Consider the following 24461-nt stretch of genomic DNA (forward strand, 5'->3'; position numbering starts at 1 on the left):
TAATGATAATACACCTAAGTTAAATCAGGAAGACAACCAATCAATAGAAGAGCATTTGCGAGTCATTCCTTCTGAGTTGGAAATCATAAGCCAAGATTTTGAGAGGAGAAATGCGGATTTGGAGAAAAAGATAGAGCAAATGGAGGCAGAAAAGACGAACTTAAGATTGGATATAGACGTTCAGAAGCTTGAAAATGAGAAGTTAAAGAAAGAGAAAAACAAGGCTGAAGAAGAGCTGGGTAGTCTGAAGACAGATTATAAAAAAATGCGTTTGTCAATGAGAACTACTGGGCTAGGAAAGACTTCAAAACAGTGGCGAGCAGAAATTCGAGAAGAAAAGGACAAAGCCGATAGATGGGAACAGAAATTTCAAGAGATGCAGAGACGAAACGAAGTTTTAGAAAAGAGTTTGTCAGAAAGCCAAAAGGAAAAATACGAGCTAAAGGATAGGATGGTTGTGTTGGAAGGATGTCTTCCTCAATATCGAAATCAAAATTTAGCAAAAGAGTTGAAAGCTAGCTTGAGCAAGATTGAAGAAATGAAGAAAAGAATCGAAGAGCTAGAAATGGTGTTGCAAAATTGTGAGATCCAGATCAAGCACTTGAAAGCAAACGAGAGTCGTAATAATGAACAGCTTCATCACTTTCAGAGTCAACTTAGAAGCAGAGATCATCTTATCGAGGAAGTTGTGGTCCAGATTCGAGAAGTAACTGATCATATACAGACTTTAGCAGTACAGGCTGACACGCTGAGTGTGAAGTATGAATTAGAATCAGATCGGGGACAAGAATTAGCTTTGTTACTTAGAAAGATTAGAGTTTTTGGTACTAGGGCAAAGTCTTATTTGCAATTCACTTTATGTAAATAAATTTAATTTCTAGTAAAGTTTTCTTATATGGAATTGAATCAAAATTGACGCCTTTCTGTATTCATTTCATGCATTGCATTGTTTCATATGTATTAAGAAATACATCAAGGGATTCTAATTAATTTAAATCACTCCTCAGTTAATCTGGAAACCAACCAGCCTACTAAACACCGCTACGGTACTTGATCGAAAACTAAGGATATGGATCAAAGGATGGAAAGACTAGAACAATCCCAAAAGGAAATGCAGGAGCAGTTTCAAAAGCAAATGAATGAGCAGCAAAAGATGATAGACAAAATGATGGAATCTCAAGGGAGTATGATGGCTCAGTTAACTCAATGGTTCAACAAAGGAACTGATAAAGGAAAAAGCTCAGTGCTCAATATTGAAGAAGGAGACAATGAGGGACTTATCTGTTCTCCGGACTTTACTCCCCAACAAGTTGAGATATACCCGCGTAGGTCCTCTGTTACCATTAATCCTCTAGGTCACACTGCAACGCTAATGAATCTCCAGGCAGGATCAGACTCTAACCCCGGAGCCAACTTTGTTAATCCTGCTATTCCTGATTTCGATTAGACGGTTGGAAAGGAGAAAATGAATGATGAATTGCCAAAACAGCTAGAGGAAAAGTACAAATGGCTGGAAGAGAAATTTAGAGCGAAGGAATGTGCAGAAGGCTACTATGGGATGGATGCTAAATAATTGAGTCTGGTTCTGGATTTAGTGCTCCCTTACAAATTCAAAATGCCAGAGTTTGAAAAATATAATGGAACCAGTAGCCCCGAAGCTCATATTACCATGTTCTGCAGACGAATGACCGGTTATGTCAATAATGACCAACTATTGATTCATTGCTTCCAGGATAGCCTCATAGAGACAGCATCCAAGTGGTACAATTGATTGAACCGTATCCAAATTAATTCATGGAGAGATTTGGCATAGGCGTTCATAAAGTAGTACAGCCATGTGACTGACATGGTACCTGATAGGATCACTCTGCAGAATATGGAAAAGAAACCAGACAAAAGCTTTAGGCAATACGCGCAGAGATGGAGGGAGGTTGTCGTACAAGTTCAGTCGTCTCTTCTAGAAAGAGAGATGACGATGCTTTTCGTCAACACATTGAAGGCACCATTTATTACACATATGTTAGGAAATGCTACTAAAAGTTTTTTCGACATAGTTATGAATGGCGAGATGATAGAAAATGCTATCAGAAGCGGAAAAATAGATGCTGGAGAAAGTAACAGAAGGGCGGTCTCAAAGAAGAAAAAGAACGAAATTAACAACACAAGTTCATATTCGAAGACAGTTACAGTGAATCAGCCGAAAAAAGTGGCTGTTAACCGGTGAAAAGACTTATAAGCATGGGTGTGGTTAAATTGGATGATTCGCCCAGTACAGAAAATCTGTTACCTAATCATAACAAAGTGAACATGATAAGTGAGAGCATGGGTAGAAAAATCAAGGAAGAGATAGCAGAAGTGAAAATTCCTTTGAGGTGGGTCTGGAGAAATATGGTAAAAAGGGGATTGATTGTTCCAATTCAGAAAGAAGCTTCGAAAGGATGGAAAATTACTGTGAGTTCCATCACGAGGAGGGACATGAAATCAAGGAATGCACTGAATTTAGAGCCCTGGTTCAAGGCCTGATGGATAATAAAGAAATATAATTTTATGAGGAAGTTAGGGAGGAATGGAGTATTTGCACATCCAAATCCTCGAAGGTTCCAAGAGTAGCGCAGCCTGTGGTCATCATCTCGTGACCAAGGAAGGATGAAGTGAGAATGCCAGTGATGCCAAGAATCATAATAAAGAAACCTGCAACCTTTTCTTATCAGGACAGTAGGAAGGTTCCATGGAGCTACGAGTGCAATACAACTGTCCCTGGAAAAGAGACTACAAAGGACCAGTGTGTGAGTGCCAAACCAGAACCTATGAAAGGGGCCATAATAGGAGAGCAGAAAAGGAAAATAATTGAGCCAGTGAAGGAGGAAGAAGCTGTGGAATTCCTCAAATTTCTGAAGCATAGTGAGTATAATGTTGTCAAGCAGTTGCATAAACAACTGGCTCGCATATCTGTACTAGTCTTACTCTTAAATTTAGAAGTACATCGAAATGCACTAATGAATATGTTAAATGAGACTTATGTGTCCAAGGATATTTCTGTCAGCAAACTAGATCGTTGGTCAATAATATCAGTGCTGATAATTTCATATTTTTCAATGATGATGAAATATCTCCTGGGGGCATGGGATCTACCAAAGGTTTGCATATCACTACACGATGCAAGGGGCATATTTTGCCAGGAGTACTGATTGACAATGGATCAGCTTTGAACGTATTGCCATTATTCACACTTAATAGGTTACCCATAGACAGTTCGCACATGAAAACATGTCAAAATGTAGTGAGGGCATTTGACGGTACAGAAAGGAAGGTCATGGGAAGAATTGAGATACCCTTACTGATTGGCCCAACAGTTTATGAGGTAGATTTTATTGTAATAGACATCAAACCTTCCTATAATTGTTTATTAGGAAGACCATGGATACATTCGGCGGGGGCAGTATCGTCATCATTACATCAGATGTTGAAGTTAGTGTCAAATGGTCGGCTAGTGACAATAAAAGTCAAAGAGGATATAATAGCAGCTGTATCCAATGAGACGCCATACGTGGAGACCAATGACGAGTCAATAGAATGCTCATTTCGATCTTTGGAGTTTGTAAATGCAGCATTTGTTCCTGAAGAGAGCAAAATTTTGGTGCCAAAATTATCCAAAACTACAGAGATGGGTTTACAATTATTGGTGGAAAAATGAGCTTTACCTAGAAGAGGGCTAGGGAGATATCTTCAAGGGAGGACTGAGGTTCCAATACTGAAAGAAAAGCAGGATCACTTTGGCTTAGGATACAAGCCAGATAGAGGACAGAGAAGGAATGAGACAGAAAAAAGGCAGGAAGGGAGAAGGGCGCGTTTAAATGGGGAGGAAGCTAAGTGGGAGCTAATTATAATTCCCCACATATCCAAAAATTTTGTATCTGGAGGAGTTATTCATCATGAGAGAAAGAAATCGGTTGAGGAAAGCATCGAGGAGACGTTGGGAAATATGCACATCAATGTCATTCATGAGCATGTGAATGAAGAGAGGAGCTGGCTGGACATTCATCCTTATGAGCCCGGGAATGTTCCAGATAATTGGACTGCGGAAGAAATACCTAAAGTCTTTAGAAATGTCTTAGAGTAACATTCAGAACAAACTTGTTGTTTTAGCCTAGAAATAACAAGAACTCTTTGGTGAAATAGGCTTATGTTTAAACATCATTATTTTAATAAAATACATCTTTGCAATTGTTTCGAGTAAATATTCTTTCATTCTTTCCATACAAGTAAATATATTCTTTTATTGCACAAATAATGGTACATAAATTCATACATTCTTTTGTAACCATATTAGGTCCTTGTGTATCAACGATGTGAATGACGCCGCTACGAGCTCAAAGTGCCATTTTGAACGAAACGTATGTTTAGAGGGATCGCACGACTTTGAAGGTGACGAAGATAGTGGTTTATCTTTAGACTTGTTGAGGATGGTAGAACAAGAGGAAAAGCAAATCCTACCTCATAAAGAATCAGTAGAAATTGTGAGCTTGGAAGAAGGAAAAGAGGTGAAAATTGGAACTGAGATTTCTACAAAGACAAGACGATACCTCATTGAATTACTCCAAGAATTCAAATATGTCTTCGCATGGTCATACTAGGATATGCTAGGATTGAGTGCTGACATTGTAGTGCATCGCCTACCTATAAAAGAGGATTGCAAACCAATTCAATAGAAGCTTAGAAGAATGATGCCTGATTTTGTGCTCAAAATAAAAGAGGAAGTTAGGAAACAGTTTGATGCTGGGTTTTTGTAGGAGGTCAAATATTCTGAATGGGTAGCCAACATCGTTCCAGTCCCTAAAAAAGATGGAAAAGTACGAATGTGCGTGGATTACAGGGATTTGAACAAAGCAAGTCCAAAGGACAATTTCCCATTGCCACATATTGATACTCTGGTGGACAATACGATAGGATTTTCGCTGTTTTCTTTTATGGATGGGTTCTCAGGATATAATCAGATAAAGATGCATCTAGAAGATATGAGAAAGACTATATTCATTACTTTGTGGGGAACATTTTGCTATAAGGTGATGCCATTCGGATTAAAGAATGCGGCAGCAACATATCAGAGAGCCATGGTAGCCTTGTTTCATGATATGATGCACAAAGAAATTGAAGTATATGTTGATGATATGATTGCCAAATCCAGAATAGAGGATGAACATGTACAGGTCTTGAGAAAATTGATCTTAAGATTAAGGAGGTTCCAGCTCAAGCTTAATCCGACAAAATGCACTTTTGGAGCCAGGTCAGGAAAGTTGTTAGGCTCGTAGTCAGCGAAAAGGGAATTGAGATTAATCTAGACAAAGTCAAAGCAATACGAGATTTATCGCTACCACGCACCCAGAAAGAAGTTTGAGGTTTCTTGGGAAGACTGAATTACATTACTTGGTTTATTTCACAGTTGACCGAGAAATGTGATCCCATATTTCGCCTTTTAAAGAAACATAATCCTGATGTCTGGAATGAAGAATGCCAGAAAGCCTTTGAAAAGATAAAGCAATACTTATCCAATACTCCAATTCTGTCACCACCCAGCCCGGATAGACCCTTGATTTTGTATTTAACAGTGTTCAACAACTCCATGGGATGCGTGCTGGGTCAACATGATGCGACTAGAAAGAAGGAAAAGGCGATTTACTATCTTAGCAAGAAATTCACTGATTGTGAGATGAGATATTTGCCTATCGAAAAATTGTGTTGCGCCCTGATTTGGACGACCAAGAGGTTGAGGCAATACTTACTCTATCATACGACTTGGCTAATTTCAAAATTAGACTCTTTGAAGTATATGATGGAGTCAACAGCATTGAATGGAAGAATGGCTAGATAGAAAATCTTGCTCTTTGAGTTTGATATCGTATATGTAAGTTAGAAGGCCATCAAGGGGAGTGCGATAGCAGATTTTATGGCTAGCAGAGCTCTGGAAGATTATGAGCCTTTAGACTTTGATTTCTCGAATGAAGATTTGATATATGTAGCAAATGCTGAAGAGGATCCCCAAAAAAACATTATTGGAGATTAAACTTTGACGGAGCATCGAATGCACTAGGCAATGGGATTAGAGCAGTCCTGGTGTCTCCGAATGGAGATTATCATCCTTTCACCAGTAAGTTGGACTTCGATTGCACTAATAATATGGCTGAGTATGAAGCTTGCATCATGGGGATTCGAGCAGCTATAGAGCGGAAGATTAAGATACTAGAAGTATATGGAGACTCAGCATTGGTAATATATTAATTAAAAGGGGAATAGGAAACGAGAATCCCAAGTTGATCCGTTATCGGAGATTGGTTCTGGAATTAATTGAAGAGTTTGACAGCATTACCTTTTGTTATCTCCCACAGGAAGAAAATCAGATGGCTGATGCTCTTACTACTTTAGCTTCCATGATTAAAGTGAATCAGTTAGAGGACATGAAGCCCATTCAAATTAGTATTTATGAGATCCCAGTCCACTGTTACAACATTGAAGAAGTGGAGAATGATAATCGTCCCTGGTACCAAGATATATTGCTATATGTGAAGAATCACGAATATCCTGATCAGGCAACGGAGAATGATAAGAGGACATTGAGGAGACTAGCTATTGACTATGCTTTAGATGGGGAGATCCTATACAAAAGGGGAAAGGATCGAGTATTATTGAGGTGCGTGGACGCTGTAGAGGCTAAGGAAATTTTAGAAGAAGTCCATGAGGGTGTTTATGGAATGCACGCTAATGGATTTACCATGGCTAGACAGATTATGAGATTCAGATATTACTGGTCCACTATGGAAAGAGATTGCATTAATTATGCCAAAAAATGCCATAAATGCCAAATTTATGGGGATAAAATACACGCGCCTCCTTCTCCTCTTCATGTGATGACTTCTCCGTGGTCTTTCTCCATGTGGGGAATGAATGTCATTGGACCAATATCACCGAAGGCTTCTAATGGATATCGTTTCATTTTTTGTGGCTGTTGACTACTTCACTAAGTGGGTGGAAGCAGCATCATATGCTAATGTCACGAAGTCAGTAGTCAGTAAGTTTTTGAAGAAGGAGATCATATGTCAATATGGAATGCCTAAAAGGATTATATCTGATAATGCATTAAATTTGAACAACAGCACAATAGCAGAAGTCTGTAATCAATTCAATATCAGACACCATAATTCGTCACTGTATCGTCCAAAAATGAATGGTGCAGTAGAGGTGGCCAACAAAAACATTAAGAAGATTGTGGCAAAAATGGCTGAAACTTACAAGGATTGGCATGAGAAGTTACCATTCGCTCTTTCGGCTTACCGAACATCTGTCAGGACTTCTACTGGGGCAACACCTTTTTCTTTGGTTTATGGAATGGAAGCAGTTTTACCTATTGAGGTTGAAATTCCTTCTCTCCGGGTATTGGCTGAGTTAAAATTGGATGAGGCCGAATGGATCCAACCTCGGTATGATCAGTTGAACCTGATTGAAGAGAAAAGATTAAAAGCTATTCGTCATGGTCAAATGTATCAGAAGCGAATGATGCGAGCTTATAATAAGAAGGTTTGTACCAGAGAATTTCATGAAGGGGATTTGGTTTTGAAAAAGATCCTCCCTTTACAAAAGGATTTCAGAGGGAAATGGATGCCAAACTGGAAAGGACCTTACGTTGTGAAAAAGGCTTTTTCTGGAGGCGCTTTGATTTTGAGTGAAATGGATGGAAAAAATCTTCCGAATCCTGTAAATTCAGATTCGGTCAAGAAATATTTCACTTGAAGGAAGAGAGGAGTCAAAGTGAAAACCCGCAAAGGGCGCTCTGATTTCCTAAAAAAAAGGAGAGGCCAAATTGAAAACCCGAAAAGGGCGCATTGAGACCAAAGGGGGTTTGAGTTGAAAACCTAAAAAGGACGACTCAAACATTGTCAGATTAGGGCATATGGTGATCTCGCTTCACTTAAGTCAACAAGAAAAGGATATACGAGTCTTGGGGCATCGACAAAGTACTGTAGATCCCCTAAACACATGATAAATTCAGAAGGGTTCTTGGCTTGCATGGAGAAGTTCAAGCGGTGATATCCAAAGCACCTAGTCTTCATATTATTTGTACCAAATTTGTTGGTTCTTGTAAATACTTCATTCTTTGCTGTTCTTGAGTACTTTTTCTTTTCAGGACACTTACTATCAATAAACTCTTGAATTAATTTATCTCTTACTCAATATTTTTTTATCTTTGCGCAAGCATGTCATATTAGAATAATGATTGATGGACTAATAAACTTTCACAAAAGAAGTTTGGTATATTACTCTGGGAATTTCTAAATAATTTAGTAACCTGAAACAGGACTATTGTTTAAAACACCCCGAGTTCAAAAGATAAAGAACCTAAGAAGGAAAAAATCTAAATTAAGATTTTTTTTTTCAGATTTGGTTGATGGGGTAGGAAGAAGTCCCCTATGGAAGGAAAGCTCCTCATTTGGGCATAAGCATTTGATAAGACACCCTGAGAGTGGTGTAAACAAATTTCATAATCTGTATCCTTGAATTACGATAGGAGAAGACTAAGAAAAGTCAAATTTTCCTACTCTTAAGTCACGGTAGAAGAAATATAGTACAAATTCTGTGTCCTAGAGGGTTGAGCTTTAAAGTGCACAATGGGGGGCAATTTGATTGAGTGTTTTTTCGAAGATATCAACCAAGCAAAAGGCGTCAGTGACATTCTGCATTCATTCAAATGTCATTCACACATGTCTAGTTAGGAGCATTTGATGCATTTTATGTCATCCTAATCATTAGGCATAATTAGGTTCACTATACAGGTCATGTTCCCCAGAGAGCAGATCAGTGAAGATAACAGATCGAGTCTTATCTCCCTGAAGTTACAGTGGAGCAGACTAAGTAGGCAAGTCTTATCCTCCTAAAGTTGCGGTGAGGCAGACTGAAGATGGCAAATCTTATCTCCCTGAAGTTGCAGTGGAGCAGATTAAAGCCGATAATCCTATCTCGCTGAAGTTGCAGTGAGCAGATTGAAACCTTAGGTCTTATCTCTCTGAAGTTGCAGAGAGCAAATCGCATCTAGTCTTATCTCCCTGAAGTTGTAGTGGAGCAGACTAAGTAGGCAAGTCTTATCCTCCTGAAGTTGCAGTAAGGCGGACTGAAGAGGGCAAATCTTATCTCCCTGAAGTTGCAGTGGAGCAGATTAAAGCCCGAAATCCTATCTAGATGAAGTTGCAGTAAGCGGATTAAAACCTTAGATCCCATCTCTCTAAAGTTGCAGAGAGCAGATCGTATTTAGTCTTATCTTGCTGAAGTTGCAGTGAGCGGATTAAAACCTTAGATCTTATCTCTCTGAAGTTGCAGAGAGCAGATCGCATCTAGTCTTATCTCCCTGAAGTTGCAGTGGAGCAGACTAAGTAGGCAAGTCTTATCCTCCTGAAGTAGCAGTGAGGCAGACTGAAGATGGCAAATCTTATCTCACTGAAGTTGCAGTGAAGTAGATTAAAGTCGATAATCCTATCTTCCTGAAGTTGCAGTGGAGTAGATTAAAACCTTGGATCTTATCTCTCTAAAGTTGCAGAGAGCAGATCGTATTTAGTCTTATCTCTCTGAAGTTGCACCAGGAGTGGACTAAATCAAGTTGAAGCTATAAAAGTTGCAGTAAAGTAGATTGAAGCATTAGTTTCTATACTCTAAGGATGCAGTAGGAGGAAATGAGGCTACTTGAAGAAGAAGAGTACCAAGATCCGACAAGACTGGGCAAAATTAGGCGTTTTAAAGTCTTTGCTCCGTTTTCGTTACACGACAACGAGCAAAAAGGGGCAACTGTAATGACCAATTTATGCCCGGCCCGTACCAAGTAAAAAAATATAACAATAACAGTCCGGTTACAAAATGGGCCACAAGGCCCAAACCAAAACAAACAGAGGCCTAAATACGGAGGCCCAAGACAGAGGATGAAACCCTAGGGTTTCTAATCTTCAACAGCGCCGCAACCGAGCCAAGCTGAATCTACGCAATCTTCACCTGTAAACACAAAAATGGAAAGGGAATCAAAGAATAGAAAATCAAATCAGAAGGAAATCTGTTCCTTTATTTATTTTATTATTATGGCTATAAGTAGCCTTTGAACATACTGTAACAAGGATCCCGATTTTCGAAATCAGAAATAAAAACTACTACTTTCGCGATATAGAGAGCATAAATCAAATCAAAGGTTGTTATTTATTTTCTATTGTTATATTTATTTTTTTTACCATTATATACGTACGAATAAAATAACTAGGGGAAAATAGAGAAACCACCTGTGTTTTGAACCCCAGATCGCCGTGGATGGCCGAGGGTGTCGTCTCCGATGAAAGACGACCGGAAGCCGAAAGGTTTCCCTGCTTTTAGGGGCACTTTCATTTATATTTTGTGGGATTTGAGCCTGGATTAAGGCTCAAGGGGACTAGAAGGTCAAACCGGGGTTTTTTCCCTTTTAGGCCACCGCAGACGGTGGTGCCGGTGCCGGAGATCGGTGGCCGGCGCGGTGGCCGGAGGACAGAGGGGCTGAGAGAGTTTTAAAATGGTTTTTTTTTTGTTTTTGTTTTGAAAATGTTTTAAAATGAAGTTTTTGAAAGAATGGGGGGCTTTTATACGGTACCAAAACGGTACCGTTTTTGGAGGGCCTCTAGACGCCCAAAACGGCGTCGTTTTGGGGAGGTCGACCCGAATCCGACCCGACCCGGCCTAGGATTCGCGTGTTTTTGAGCGGAGGGGTAAATTGCGCTTTTAGCCCCTCCGTCTTTTAATGTTTTTACAATTAAGTTTTTTTTATTTTCTTAATTTACCCTTTCACTTATCATTGTTTTCAATTTCATCCAAATGTGAACGGCGTCGTTTTGAGGAGAAGGGAAAATTTCCCTTCCAGCCCCTCTGTGTAATTCGCGCGTTCAATTTAGTCCTCCAGACTTGATTTATTTGCGGATTTACCCCAGTTTTTTTACTTGCTGTCCAATTTAATCCTTTTTTATATTTTTCTTAAAACCAATTAAAATTGATAATATAATTGTATTTTTTTAATTTTCATATGTAATTATATTTATTATATATATATGTATACTTATTTTTATGTACATATTTATGCCTTAAAAAACTAATATTTTTTCGCATATTTATACATATACTTGTTTTATTTATTTCATCAATTTTGATATCATTTCAAACCTATATATTTTTATGTGTACATGTATGCATCTTCTTTGTTTATTTCAATTATTTGCTTATTAATTGATGTTGGCATATTTTTTATTTGATATTTTGTATGTGATTATTTTTATTATGTATATTCATTTTATTTATATTATTTCTATGACGCTGTAATATTTATTATTGTATTGTATATTTAATGTAGCATCACATCATTTTTACTCGATTTCAAACTTTTCAAAATTGAGAGAATGCTCGTATTTAGGGTTTTTAAGGAAATTGAGCCCTAACGTATTGGGTTCCGATTTTCTTCGTTAAATCTAACAATCGAGCATTCCTCTTTAATAAAAAAAATAAGAACTCATTATTGGGAATTCAACACGTTGTGTCCTAACGTATTGGATGTGACGCATTGATTATTCGAAATGAAGATTTTTTCTAAAAAATAATAAAGGAAATATTCCGAGTTTAGGATTTTGGAGGAATTGTGCCCTAATGTATTGGGCCGCAATTTCTTAAATCTTGAATAAATGGATATTCTTTTAAGTTTTCATTGTACGAGTATTTTGGCCTAATTCATTTTCGAGGAAATTAGAATTTCGTGCCCTAACGCATTGGGTGTGGTATTTTCTTTTTCTGAAATGATAAGGGTTTTAATACGTAACGTTTTTAAGTTTTTGCTAAGGATTATATTTTTTTCAAATTTTCGACATTAAGACATTAATTAATTAACTAGGTACCAATTTTTTGGGCGTTATGAGGGTGCTAATCCTTCATCATACGTAACCGACCTCCGGACCCGTTTTCTAAAATTCGTAGACCAAAGTCATTTTTAGGTGATCCAATCACACCTTAATAAAAGATTGGTGGCGACTCCCAATTTTTCATTTTTTTGAGTCGACAACTAATTTTTGTTTTTTTTTTCCAAAAAAAAGGTTTCGACATAATTGATTTTATAAATGAAGAATTTTAGGTATATTTCTTTGTTTATGTTGTTTTTAATGTTTAGTGGATTTCAAACAGGTGGAATTGCTTCTGCTATTGGAAGACTTAGTCCTTCATTATTGCTTGACCCAGAGTAGATGAGTAATTTCAATCACCTTGCATAGCTTTTCGAATTGGAAGTGAACATGTATGCCATTATCCTCCATTCGTATTATTTAAGGTGCATGTGTTTGCTTCCTCAACTACTTTTATTTACATCCATTTGTTTGTTTTGTTTGGTCTTTCTTTTTATGGTCAGTATGGATTCGACCATGAGCCTTCCCTGCATTCAGAAGTGAGACCTACCACCATGGATTCGCCAGGACAACCAACAACTTCTCAAGATTCCTATGTACACACTCAGTTGGTCTAACGATGTGGTTCTTCTTGACCTCCTAGGGTTTTTTTAATACATGCTTCATCTAGCATGGGGCTTCGAAGCTGATGAGCTTGCTTGTGCAATTTCAATGACTCATGCATCCATCCATGATACTGACAATCACCTTCAGAGTAAAGATTCCTTGTATTCTGATGAGGTAGGTATTGTTAACCTTCTAGTATCACAAAAAATTATGCTTCTCAAGTCAAGGATCATGTTAATGTTTTCCTAATTATATCGATTTCATTTTTTCCTTGGAAAAGCAGGTCTTTACCTCAAATAAAGAGCTTGATAAAACAATTACGTCGGAACCCAACTTTTTAGCCAGATTTCTAAAGGCAGTTCGTATCTCCCTTCTCATGAGCAAAGTGGTCCAAGTAAAAGTATTATTTATGGTTTACAGGCTTGATTGAAATGCTACAATGGATTTCTGTAGTAGCAGAGCATTTCAATCAGATTTTTATGGAGAAAAATTGATGGAAGCAGAATGGCGCGGTGGCTAGAAACAGGGACCAAAGGAAGAAGAAGAATGGTGGAAGCAGGGGGTGGCATGGAGGGAAATAAAGTGATAAACAGTAGTGAGGATTAAAAAAAGGGTCAAAAATGCTAATATGGTGTGTAGAGTCAGTTAAGGATTTAACATGTGAGTGACTAAAATGAAAATTTTCTCTACGATAGTGATACAAAATAAGGCGGATGAATGCAGAAGAGGATCATAAAATTTGTCTAAATCACAGATTTGACTTAGGGCTCTAGACGTTTGAAAAGAAACTTGAATTTTGACACCTCTTGAAACACAATTGAATCCAAGTTAGATTAAACAATTAAAATAAATAACTAAGATAAATAAAATAATAAATCAAAGACTAGAATAATAAAGAAGAAAATAAAAAAGATATATAGAAAAGATAGAACGTGATATGTAAAAGTCCTAAGAAGCCTTTGAAACATGAAGAATTCATAACTCCCTTCAAGTGGCTCTAATTTCACCTCCAAAATAGAAACCTTAGCAAGAAAAAGTTTGAAAATGATCCCACAATTTCAAAAGATTGTTAAAAATTCTTCTAAAAGAAAACTCAAGAGAAATTCTTGAAAGAAAAACTCAAGAAGAATTTATTAACACAAAAGAGAATTTGAATAATAATAAATTGTTTCCTTTGTGTTAGCTAAATAAATCTAAATAAAACTCTTAAGTATACTAGAACTCTAATTAATCTAAACAAAAAGTTAAATTTTCTTGTTGATATAAAACTCCTAAATAACTTAAACTATTTAATACAATATTGGGCTCATATATAATAAAAATTAAGCCCCAAACCCGAATCCAATATGATTTAAACTCAAATTAAAAGCCTGAAACTCGTAATTCTCATCATAATCACGTTCAAAAATTCTGCTCACGCAGTCTTTATTAAAATAGTCATAACTTGAGCTCTCGAACTCGAAATTGAGTGATTCAAAGTGCGTTTCGAAGCTAAGATATAGATCTTCGAACACCATGAGACATATCAACTCCAAAATTTCTAGATCCTATCCAAAAAGTCATTGCAAGTTTGCTGATTTCTCAAACTTGAAAATTGGCAGCTTCTGTGAATGGAATTTAATAAATTTTACTCCATCCATGCATGTATCGTAAAAATAATATTGTAAAAAATATAAGAACCAAATTATGTTAGAAATTAAAGGATAAATGTTAAATCTCAAATTTAGGCATGGTTAAGATACTAAAACTAATGTTATTTGAACTGGACCGAATTAAGAATCGACCAGAGATCACTTCGAAAAGTGGATTTGAATAAGTTAGGTTGGGAACCGGTGTGAACTGGTTGATCTGGCTAAAAAACCAATTGAATTGGCGATTGAACTAGTTAAAAACCGATTAAACCAAGAATTTTGAATTATTTTTTTTATATTTTAAATATTTTTTTAATTAGACCAACGAACCGGTAGCCTGACCAATTCAACCACCAACACGATTTAAAAAACATTAACTAAAACTAAAATTTGATCACTTTCATATAATGTGTGTGAGAGAGAGAACGAAGGTGTCAACAAAAGAAACCATATAGCATTCATGTTATATAAAGATGTATATATTAATTAGGTCAAATTCTATTATGAGTCTTTGTCTTATGTGTAAGTTATAGATTAATAGTTGCATTTCAATTTTAGTTCATGCAGATTTTGACTTTTGAAATTTTAGTTTTGACCTAAACGATAATTGTTAAATTGTGTTGTTTTTAAGTATTAGGCGGAAATAACAAGTTGACATAACATTACCAATATGATAATATCATATGTTTGCCATATAATATTTTAGAAATAATTTAACCTAATAAATTGATACCGTTTGGGTCAAGATTGAAATTTCAAAATTTGAAAAGAATAGAAAATAAAAATATCTAAATCATAGTACATGGACTAAATTAGTTTGGCCCAATGTTAAGTTTAGTTGGGCTTCTTGACACTCTTGCATACAGAAAGATTACCAGGCCATTGTTTTGGTCTATCGTCGACCTTTAAAACCTCGGAGTACCTCGGTTCAACTGCAAAAACCCTTCATCTTAAAGGCTAAATCCTCGCTCTCCACCATAGTTGCTGTCATCCAACACTAATGTCGGCCACAAATGCAAGTAATGGCAGTAGAATCGAAACTTACGAGGACTTCGTGAAAGTCCATGATCTGCTTTTAGCAGCATCGGGGCTGCCCCAATCACTTCATTTTAAACTCTTCCAGAAGCTAGCATCGGAAACATTTGATGGCGGAGCTCACTTCGAGATTGAACCCTGCGAGGAAGGCCGTCAGAGACGGTTATTGTTAACCTCCGAAACCATGGCTAAAGACTCCAATGTTTTCCTCATCGACCATGCCTGGACATTTCGCCTCCCGGACGACTACAAACAGGTTCGATTTTTTTTTCTTTTTTAAATAATCAGAATTCATTTGAAGTTCTTTTTTAGTGAAAACTGATATGTTCTGTGATTGATTGCAGTTGCAGGAGGTTCCGGGGTTGGTGCAGCGGATGGCTGCTCTAATGTGCGTGGACGTCGAAGACGACGGCGGTTCAGAACAGGCCGCTGAAAGTGGCGGGAAAATGACCGCCGAGGAAGTTTTGGAGAGCGAAATTCGAAACGCGAAAGAGACGGGAGATGGATTTGTGAGATGGTTGGAGCTCGAGGAGCTTGGACTTGACGACGCCACCTTCCTTTCTCTCAACTTGTCCACTAAATTTCCGGTTAGTCAATCATCATTCTATCATACTTTACCTTATTCCAGGTCACTTTAACTTATGAATTGATCTGTTTTGGTCGCAGGATTTATTGGCACTTAGCTTGTGCGGGAACAAGCTGGAAAACCAGGAGAAACTTGTTGAGGAAGTTACTAAATTTAAGAACTTAAAGGCTCTTTGGTTGAACAATAATCCAGTTCTTGAAAAAAGGTTTTGTCTTGTTCATTCTTGAAGAAGAAAGTATTTAAAGTTACTGTTGTTGGGTTTCTATTAAATGAGTATCTGTTTTTGTTTATAGTGACTGTGGCATGGAAGATGCAATTCTTCAAGGATGTCCCAAACTCGAAATCTATAACTCTAGATTTACCCATAATTTTGGTGAGTGGGCATTGGGATTTTGTGCTGATGTGTATGGGAAGGATAATCCTGCAAGTAGTCATCAGGGAAACCTTCCTTTGCAAAGTGTGACCTCACTTGACCATTCGAATAGAGGCATCCATAATCTGATCAATAAGGTCTAACATGCATTGCGTTTTCCTTCCGTTTACAAAATTAATCATAACATGGAAAGAAGATGCAAGATGATTCTGCTTTCTCTTTTTCAGGCGTTCTCGCCTTTTGAGATGCCAAATCTTTCATATTTGAACATTCGAGGCAATCCGATTGAAGAAAATTCAGTCAGTGATTTGTTTGGACTCTTGAAGGCCTTTTATTGCTTACAATCTTTGGAGGTATGTTTGTTGGAAAACATTGCTTTTGTATTCTAATGAGAACACATGGTGCTACAATAGGTTTGAGACAATTGGAAGGTCGTATTTCATCTTAAAATAATTGATCTTGCAGGTGGATATACCTGGCCCACTCGGAGATAGTGCTGTGGAAATTCTTGAATCCCTTCCCACTCTTTCCTCATTGAATGGTGTTGATGCATCCAAAATCTTAGAATCTGAAAATCATATTGTTGATTCAATGCTTCAGCTACGTCTGCCTGAATGGACTGCTGAAGAACCTCTTGCTGATCGTGTTCTTAATGCAATGTGGTTATATTTAATGAATTATAGACTCGCAGATGAGGAAAAGCTTGATGAAAATCCTGTATGGTATGTCTCTTACATTGATCTTTTGTATCTTAGACCATGTTTGATCATTTGTTGAATTTCTTGGAAGCAAGGATCAGTATCCAGGCAAGGTTTAAACATTAAAAACCACAAGGGTTTGCTTACAACTGGAAATTTGGGGGTGTCATTATGGATTTTTGGCTTACTTACTTTCACTGGATGAAATGATAATGACGTATTCATGCGAGGGGATCATCGTTTCGAAGATGCTTTATAAATTAATTATATTTGATTATCATCAAAATATTTAAGTTTTATTTTCCTTCACAGGTATGTTATGGATGAACTGGGTTCAGCTTTACGGCATAGTGATGAACCAAATTTCAGGGTGGCTCCTTTTCTCTTCATGCCAGAGGGGAAACTGGCATCAGCTGTGAGGTCTTTATTACTCTGTTCAGCAGTTTTGTAGTTATATAGTGTTATACAAAGTTTTACAAATTCGGAGCTGCATGTTACTGCATATTGATTCATCCATTTGTGTAGTATAATTTTTCTGCTCTTGCAATAAAGGTATTTTGAGGTCCATTCATGCAGAGTCATGACACATGTTAACTTTCTTTCTCAGCTTTTCAATATTATGGCCAACTCAGAATGTTAAGAGAGGCGATGAGTGCACTCGTGATTATCTATTTGGCATTGGGGAGGACAAGCAGCGTTCAGCCAGACTTACAGCTTGGTTCTACACACCACAGAAATATTTTATTCAAGTATTTTATCCCATTGTTGGATTTATGTCTGTTTCCATTTAAACTGTGGTCTGCTACTCTGCTTCTTGGTTTCTTAATAATTCACATCACTTCATGCAGGAATATGAGAAGCATTTAAAGAAATTGCAATCAAAATGTTTACCTTCTCTGTCTGTAAAATCTTCTGCAACTACTGTTGTACATCGCAGTGATGGGAGTGCATTACGTGTTTACACCGACATACCTCAAATTGAAGAATTTTTGACACGGCCAGAATTTGTTATCAGTATGTGCTACCATCCGTGCTACCGTCCGTGCAGGGCTAATTTTGCAAATGTTCATTTTTATGCAGCAAATCATAAATCTGTTTTGTGTTGAATATACCTTTGTTTTATTTGTTGGATTTAATACTCTTTCTGATGTGAGATTATGAATTCTCGTTATGCTTGCAGCAAATGAGCCAAAGGATGCAGATATCATATGGACAAGTTTGCAGATAGATGAAGAGGTGAAAAAAGCTGTGGGAATAACAGATCAACAATACATAAACCAATTTCCTTTTGAGGCTTGTCTCGTGATGAAACATCATTTGGCAGATACCATACAAAAGGTTGAAATTGTTAACTTATTTCACATTTGAATGGTCGCAACAGGACCCTGTTTTCAAGAATCAATTCTTTTTTTATTAATTATGATACTAAACTGCATACTTATATTTTCCCACGACAATCGTATTTCTTTTGATACACTAAAACTTGATACAAATATTAAACTCTTCTCTTAACTGAGGTCAACTAACTCTTAACTTGTCTCTTCTTTCTTTGTAATAGGCACAAGGATCTCCTGGATGGTTGCAACCTACTTATAATCTTGAAACACATCTATCTCAACTTATTGGTGACTATTGTCTGCGCAAGAGAGATGGGCTAAACAATCTATGGATCTTGAAACCTTGGAACATGGCACGAACTATTGATACAACTGTTATTGATAATTTATCTGCTATTATCCGTCTCATGGAAACTGGTCCAAAAATATGCCAGAAGTACATTGAGCATCCTGCTTTGTTTCAAGGAAAAAAGTTTGATCTTCGTTATATTGTACTGGTTCGCAGTATAAATCCTTTGGAAATCTTCCTTGCAGATGTCTTCTGGGTAATGCACATTCTGTTTTCTCAATGAGATGCTCATGCCATATACAGAATGAGTTTCCTTTAGAGGTCTTTCCTTGTTTAAATATTTTCTGCCCTTAAAATACCTTATTTTGTTTGTCCTGTTTATTCAGGTCCGGTTGGCAAACAATCTGTATTCCCTTGAGAAGCATAGTCTTTTTGAGTACGAGACTCACTTCACTGTTATGGTAGGTAGTGGCAGTTTCTTTTGGCAGCTTGAAAAGAGTACATATATTTCTGCTTGCCCATGAAATTAATGCATTTTCTGTGGAATTTAAAAAGAAAGTGGCAAAATAAAAGTACTTGATATCTGCGAGGCAAATGGGAACTCTTTCCTTTAAATTAAGAATAGTGTTACCTTCATATTTTTACATGTAATTTAATTGTTCTATGACTTTCAGAACTATGGTCGGAGGTTGAATCACATGAACACACCAGAGTTCGTTAGGGAGTTTGAGAAGGAGCATCAAGGTACATGTGCTTGCCCCGATTTGTTCCTTTAGGTTGCCTTTCCCTTGAATAAAATGAATGTGCACAATTTGGAAGGCAATATTTAACTCCTTTTTCTATTGACAACTTATGTGTTTGTTACAGTTAAATGGCTTGACATCCACCAGAGAGTAAAAAGCATGATAAGATCTGTCTTCGAGTCAGCTGCATCACTACATCCAGAGATGCATGATCCAAAGTCTAGGGCAATGTACGGTGTGGATCTAATGCTTGATGCCTCTTTCCAGCCTAAGTTATTGGAGGTTTGTTATTAAAAGTTTCATCCTTCCGTTTATATTATCGAAGAAGGCTTAATAAGTTGCTTTTCATGATTAGTGATCTTCTCACCCAAGCATTACCACCCTATTTTCTGAAAAGGATACGCCAACTTTATCATGCAGGTTACCTACTGCCCTGACTGTATGAGAGCGTGCAAGTATGATACCAAAGCGATATGTGGTGGAGGCGAAACCGTTCGAGGTCCTGACTTCTTCAATTTTGTGTTTGGTTGTCTCTTTTTAAATGAAACTATTCATGTATGCCAACTATAATTCAACTACTACACGAAAAGGTTCGTTTGTATTGTTATTAAAACCCCTATTGGTTTCCAATGTTGACAAGCTATTACACAACAAGCATTACAACATAAAAATTTACACCTTTGTTGTGTACATCAGATTTGCATCTTACATGTCTTTGGATCCTTATTGTACATGAACCCATGGGTTTCAACTAGACCATAACCCTGAACAACTACAACATTTGTAGACCATAACTAGACGCCTTCTATAACACAAAGGAATGACATGATCCAACACGGTTCATCGACTGGATCAAGCAACAATTGGGTATGATGCACAAGTTGCCACACCTACCATGAAATAAAGGGGAATCAATTAAATGCTAGATGTAATTATAAGATATGGTATTAGTTTCTATACTGGTTGGTAAAAGTATCATGAATGACCTTATATTAAGAGTCAAATTATATTTTGTCTTCTCTACTTAAATAATGGACAAACTAATATTTATACATTAGATGTAAGTACAAATTTATATTTTTGTTAAAAATTTCATCCATTTTTACTATTAAAAATTGATCATGCGGCACGTCACATGTCATTGTTTAGTTATTCTGTCAACCAAGTTAGTTTTTAATAGTATTAATAGATGAAAATTTTAATAGAAATGATCAATTTATTATTACATCTAATGTATAGGGATTAGTTTATCCATTGTTTAAATAGAGGGGACAAAATGCAATCTGATTCCTAGTACTAGTACAAGGGTTCCATGATACTTTAATCGTATTGGTCACTTTTAGTTTCTATCTTCTTTTTTTTTTTTTGAAATTTGAAATTTCATCTTCATTCATAATTGAATTAGAATATAAGAATTAAACTCACAACTTAGAAAATTTTGACCAAAAGATAATTTGCTGTGAAATGTTGAGACTTACCGCACATGTTTTTGCCCATCTCCATCTTGAAGTAGCCATTGTCACCCCATTCTGCACCCCATGAGTTCTTAATGAGCCAATATGGAACGCCATTTTCGACTCCATACCCAACTGCAAGAACAGCGTGGTTCACATCCTGCCATATATCACTATTGTTAGCAGTCCATACTTCTTCTCTAACGTAAATTATGCAAATAATAGTGAGGAAAATACTTACCATGGGTGTGCTGCCACATGTTTTACTGGTATAAACCCCACTTTTGTAAAAACGGAAACTAGTGACAACTTCAAATGCCACACTAACAGGCCGGACCATGGCAACTGCATGCTTTAATTCATCTTCAGCACCCTGTGATAAATAGCACGGATTATATGTTTATTTATACATTTTTAGATTCAAAAGACAGTAGAAGGGAAATGGTGTTTGTGAACTTACCAAGGTAATGTTGACAGAGTCAAGGACTTTAACACCAACATTTTCAGAAGAGAATTTGCATAGACCATTTGTTGCAGTGTAAGGGTATGACTCCTCCGTATCGAGGCCGCCGTTATATTTGATGTACTCAAAGGCTTGGGATGGCAACCCCCCGTTGCAACCGAAGTTGTTAAAAGCTCCAGCACAGTCCACAAGCTGCTGCTCAGATAGGGAGATCCCTTTCCCAAATGCCTGATGGTAAGCTGCCTCAAGAGCTCCAGTGGTACTGAAAAATATGCAAATGCATTACAACTAGGAATTTTTACAAGCTAAGTTAAACAGTTTGGTTGAAAAAGCACTTGCTATATCATCATCGAAAGCTAACCTGAATGTCCAGCAAGATCCACAAGAGCCTTGATCTTTGACTGGGCTAACTATGCCCACTCGCCTCCAGTCTTTCTGCACATATCACATAGCACAAGAGTCAAGTAGCTTTATAGAATATCAGACCTAAAATCTAATACGGGTACGTGTTTGACATAAGTATATTCAGCTTTTGAAGGGAGAATCTGTACATACTATGTCCGAATATATAGTACGGTCAAAGGTACCTCAAAATAATGAAAAATTCGGATAACATAGTAAATATCTAATTAACTACAACAAAACGTAGTACAAATTTTGTATTTCCATGTGAAAGTACCGAATCAGGAAGGACGACATCAGTGAGCTGGTGATTGCCCTTTGTGGTAGCAGAGCAGTTTTGAGCAGCCCCCAATCTGTGTTTCTGGAACTCTTCCCAGCTCCAATCAGCAAACTCTGCAATAAACAAAGCAGTTCACGAATAAAGTAAAAATCAAAATTGAAGTAAAATAAAGCCAAGTTTTAGTTGAAAAGGTCAAGCGGGAAGTGAAATATGAAAGATCATTAATTCACAGATTCATCAAGTCGACGTGTCGGGATAGAGTTGGTCTGTAACCAAACATACTGGAAACTGCGCTCAACTAAATCAGATCATTCACAGCTGACAAAGTCAACCTATTTACACTTTGTAATAAAATATCAGTTGGGTATCGGCATCAGACACCACTGGTTCTCCGGCAGACCGCCGATATATACTGAAATGAACTTAAGGAAAAGAGAAACAGTAGTAACTCACGATTGACAGCAAGAGTGTAAGGCAGTCCCTTCTTGTTAGTGGATCTGATTAAATCCAAGTTGCCTTTGAAAATCTGAAACCGTAGCTTCATCTCCTCCACGTTTTCATACCTCTTCCCATGCCTGCAAAAGAAAACCCAGAATTTTTCATCCCAATTTTCACTGTTTTTTTTGTTTACCTGGAAAACAAAAGAGAGAACTAAGACAAGCGTCTCTGATGAAGGAGTGATGGTTTACTTGTATGCAAAACGGGCGAAGGAGAGAGCATGACGAGTGTGACCGATGACACGAAGAACGGAGGATTCGAAGCCGCTGAGGCCATCGGATACCATCTGGATGGGGTTGGAGTCCTCGAAAGTTGATCCGGCGGCGACGGAGCATAGCAGAAGGATGATGGAGGACACCAACGTCAACCGAGCCATGATTAAGTTTTTCTTCTTTGTTTTCCGGTTGCTGCTATTGTTCTGTTTTAGTGGAGACATTTATAAGGACCTCATATGTCTTGTTCATTTAAATTAATATATTTAAAAATTGATAATCAATTATGTAATGTTGACAATTATTCTATTTACCGCAAGCTCTACAACCAAAATTTGCAATCTAGCAAGGACAAAGAGAGATATGGGAGAAAATGAGAGATGAATGCATGTTCTGAGAAAACCAAATATAAAAAATTCTATTAATTTTATAAGGGACATTTAAGGTGTTTAGCTATAATGTTTTGATTTTGGTGTCCTTAACGCAGTAACTTTATTATATTTGATCAATTATTGAAATGATGAAATTAAATACTCATCGAAATAAATAAATATTATTCATTATATCTATTTTGTACTATCGGTAATGGTTTTTACGATTGAGTTGATTATTCATGAACATAAATAATGTTATTTAGGTTGACTATTAATACCAACTTATTGAAAAATATATTTTGTCAATGTTTATATTATAAAAAAATTAACTTTGGTCAGTAGTCTTTAGGTACTAAGTTTAGTCTTAAGTTTTATGTTAGTAGGGGAATGAATCCCATATTATTTAGGAATAAAAAACAAGGGATTCTGAGTTTATATAAAAACTCACATCCCACATTGCTTAAAAAAACGAAGGTAGTGAGACCTTAAGTCTATATAAAGACTTATGTAGTAAATATTAAGTGCACCAAACCAAATATTGAGTATTCTATTTGGTTCTTTAAATTCCTCCTTTATTTTCTTATTTTGGAGTTTTAGGTGTAGTTAAATTTTAGTTTAGTGCTGTTGTGGGCTTGGGTGTTCTATAATTGGTAGTAGAGTTAGGTTGAAGAAGTGAAACTTTTCTTAGTATACCCTGTGGTTGTAGTATTGTTTGATCTTCCACATCAGAAAGAAATTCTCATTGCTACTTAAGATTATCCTTGGTTGCTTAGTTGTTGGAAGGAAGTGTGGTAGTGTGAAATTGCACCTTTAGGAAAGACTTGGTACTTAAAAGTGTCCGTTGTGACCCACCTATCTTTTTTGGGAACTACTTGGTGCATTGTTCATGAAACACTTTCACTCTTTAGGTTTTTAATTGTGAGAATAATTGTCAATACGATGACAGACCTGCAAGTTGTTAGCAGAATGAAGAAGCTTAATAACAACTATAATATATAGTCAACTTGCATAATGTCTTATATGTAAGGATAAGAACTTTGAGAGGTTAACAACGGTAATGAAGTGACACAATTGAAAGCCGAAGATACAAGTGACACGATAAGAAAATGGAAAATAAAATCTAGTAAAATAATATTCACGTTGAAGACGACGGTTGAAGAGGAGTTGCTGTAGTACATCCAAGATGCCCAAACTCCCAAAGAAGCATGGGATACATTGACAAGTTTGTTCTCTAAGAGAAATGACACAGCTTCAACACCTTGAATGGCGAGTTATTGTTGATGGTGCAACGTGACATAACAATCTCGCATTATTTCCACAATGTGAATTTGTTATGCCAAGAGATTGGTGATTTGGATCTATAGGCTCTGATCGAGGACACCGGGGTGAAGAGAATAATCATCCATTGTTTGAGACCAGAGTTCAGAGACTTTGTTGTTGTAGTACAAGGATGACAAACTTAGTCATCACTTATTGAGTTTGAGAATTTGCTTGTTGGTCAAGAAGCGATAACGAAGAATGTGGGAGGATATCCACTAATAGGGGAGGAG

The 24461-nt window shown here is 36.9% G+C and overlaps 2 protein-coding genes across 3 annotated transcripts; one reads left to right on the top strand and one right to left on the bottom strand.

Annotated features, from left to right (window-relative positions):
• Nucleotides 1–15066: 15066 nt before the first annotated feature.
• On the top strand, nucleotides 15067–20085 carry LOC107901062 (tubulin--tyrosine ligase-like protein 12). The gene is made up of 15 exons (XM_041095794.1): nucleotides 15067–15458; nucleotides 15547–15789; nucleotides 15869–15993; nucleotides 16082–16298; nucleotides 16389–16514; nucleotides 16627–16883; nucleotides 17172–17279; nucleotides 17467–17608; nucleotides 17708–17873; nucleotides 18040–18197; nucleotides 18418–18741; nucleotides 18872–18946; nucleotides 19160–19229; nucleotides 19353–19510; nucleotides 19649–20085. The coding sequence occupies exons 1-15, from the start codon at nucleotides 15168–15170 to the stop codon at nucleotides 19796–19798; spliced, it is 2610 nt and encodes an 869-aa protein (XP_040951728.1). The 5' UTR covers nucleotides 15067–15167; the 3' UTR covers nucleotides 19799–20085.
• On the bottom strand, nucleotides 19808–23008 carry LOC107901061 (thiol protease aleurain). Of its 2 annotated transcripts, XM_041095795.1 has the most exons (9): nucleotides 22852–23008; nucleotides 22517–22743; nucleotides 22281–22402; nucleotides 21825–21940; nucleotides 21507–21580; nucleotides 21143–21407; nucleotides 20924–21055; nucleotides 20707–20842; nucleotides 19808–20118 (listed from the first exon to the last, which is right to left on the bottom strand). In XM_041095795.1, the coding sequence occupies exons 1-9, from the start codon at nucleotides 22975–22977 to the stop codon at nucleotides 20081–20083; spliced, it is 1236 nt and encodes a 411-aa protein (XP_040951729.1). In that variant the 5' UTR covers nucleotides 22978–23008; the 3' UTR covers nucleotides 19808–20080. The 2 variants fall into 2 exon arrangements, with proteins under 2 accessions (XP_040951729.1, XP_016682393.2); XM_016826904.2 differs by lacking the exon at nucleotides 22852–23008 and having other exon boundaries at nucleotides 22517–22759.
• Between the last annotated feature and the right edge of the window lie 1453 nt (nucleotides 23009–24461).

The sequence above is a fragment of the Gossypium hirsutum genome, chromosome D06 (genome assembly GCF_007990345.1).
Source record: "Gossypium hirsutum isolate 1008001.06 chromosome D06, Gossypium_hirsutum_v2.1, whole genome shotgun sequence".
Taxonomy (NCBI): domain Eukaryota; kingdom Viridiplantae; phylum Streptophyta; class Magnoliopsida; order Malvales; family Malvaceae; genus Gossypium; species Gossypium hirsutum.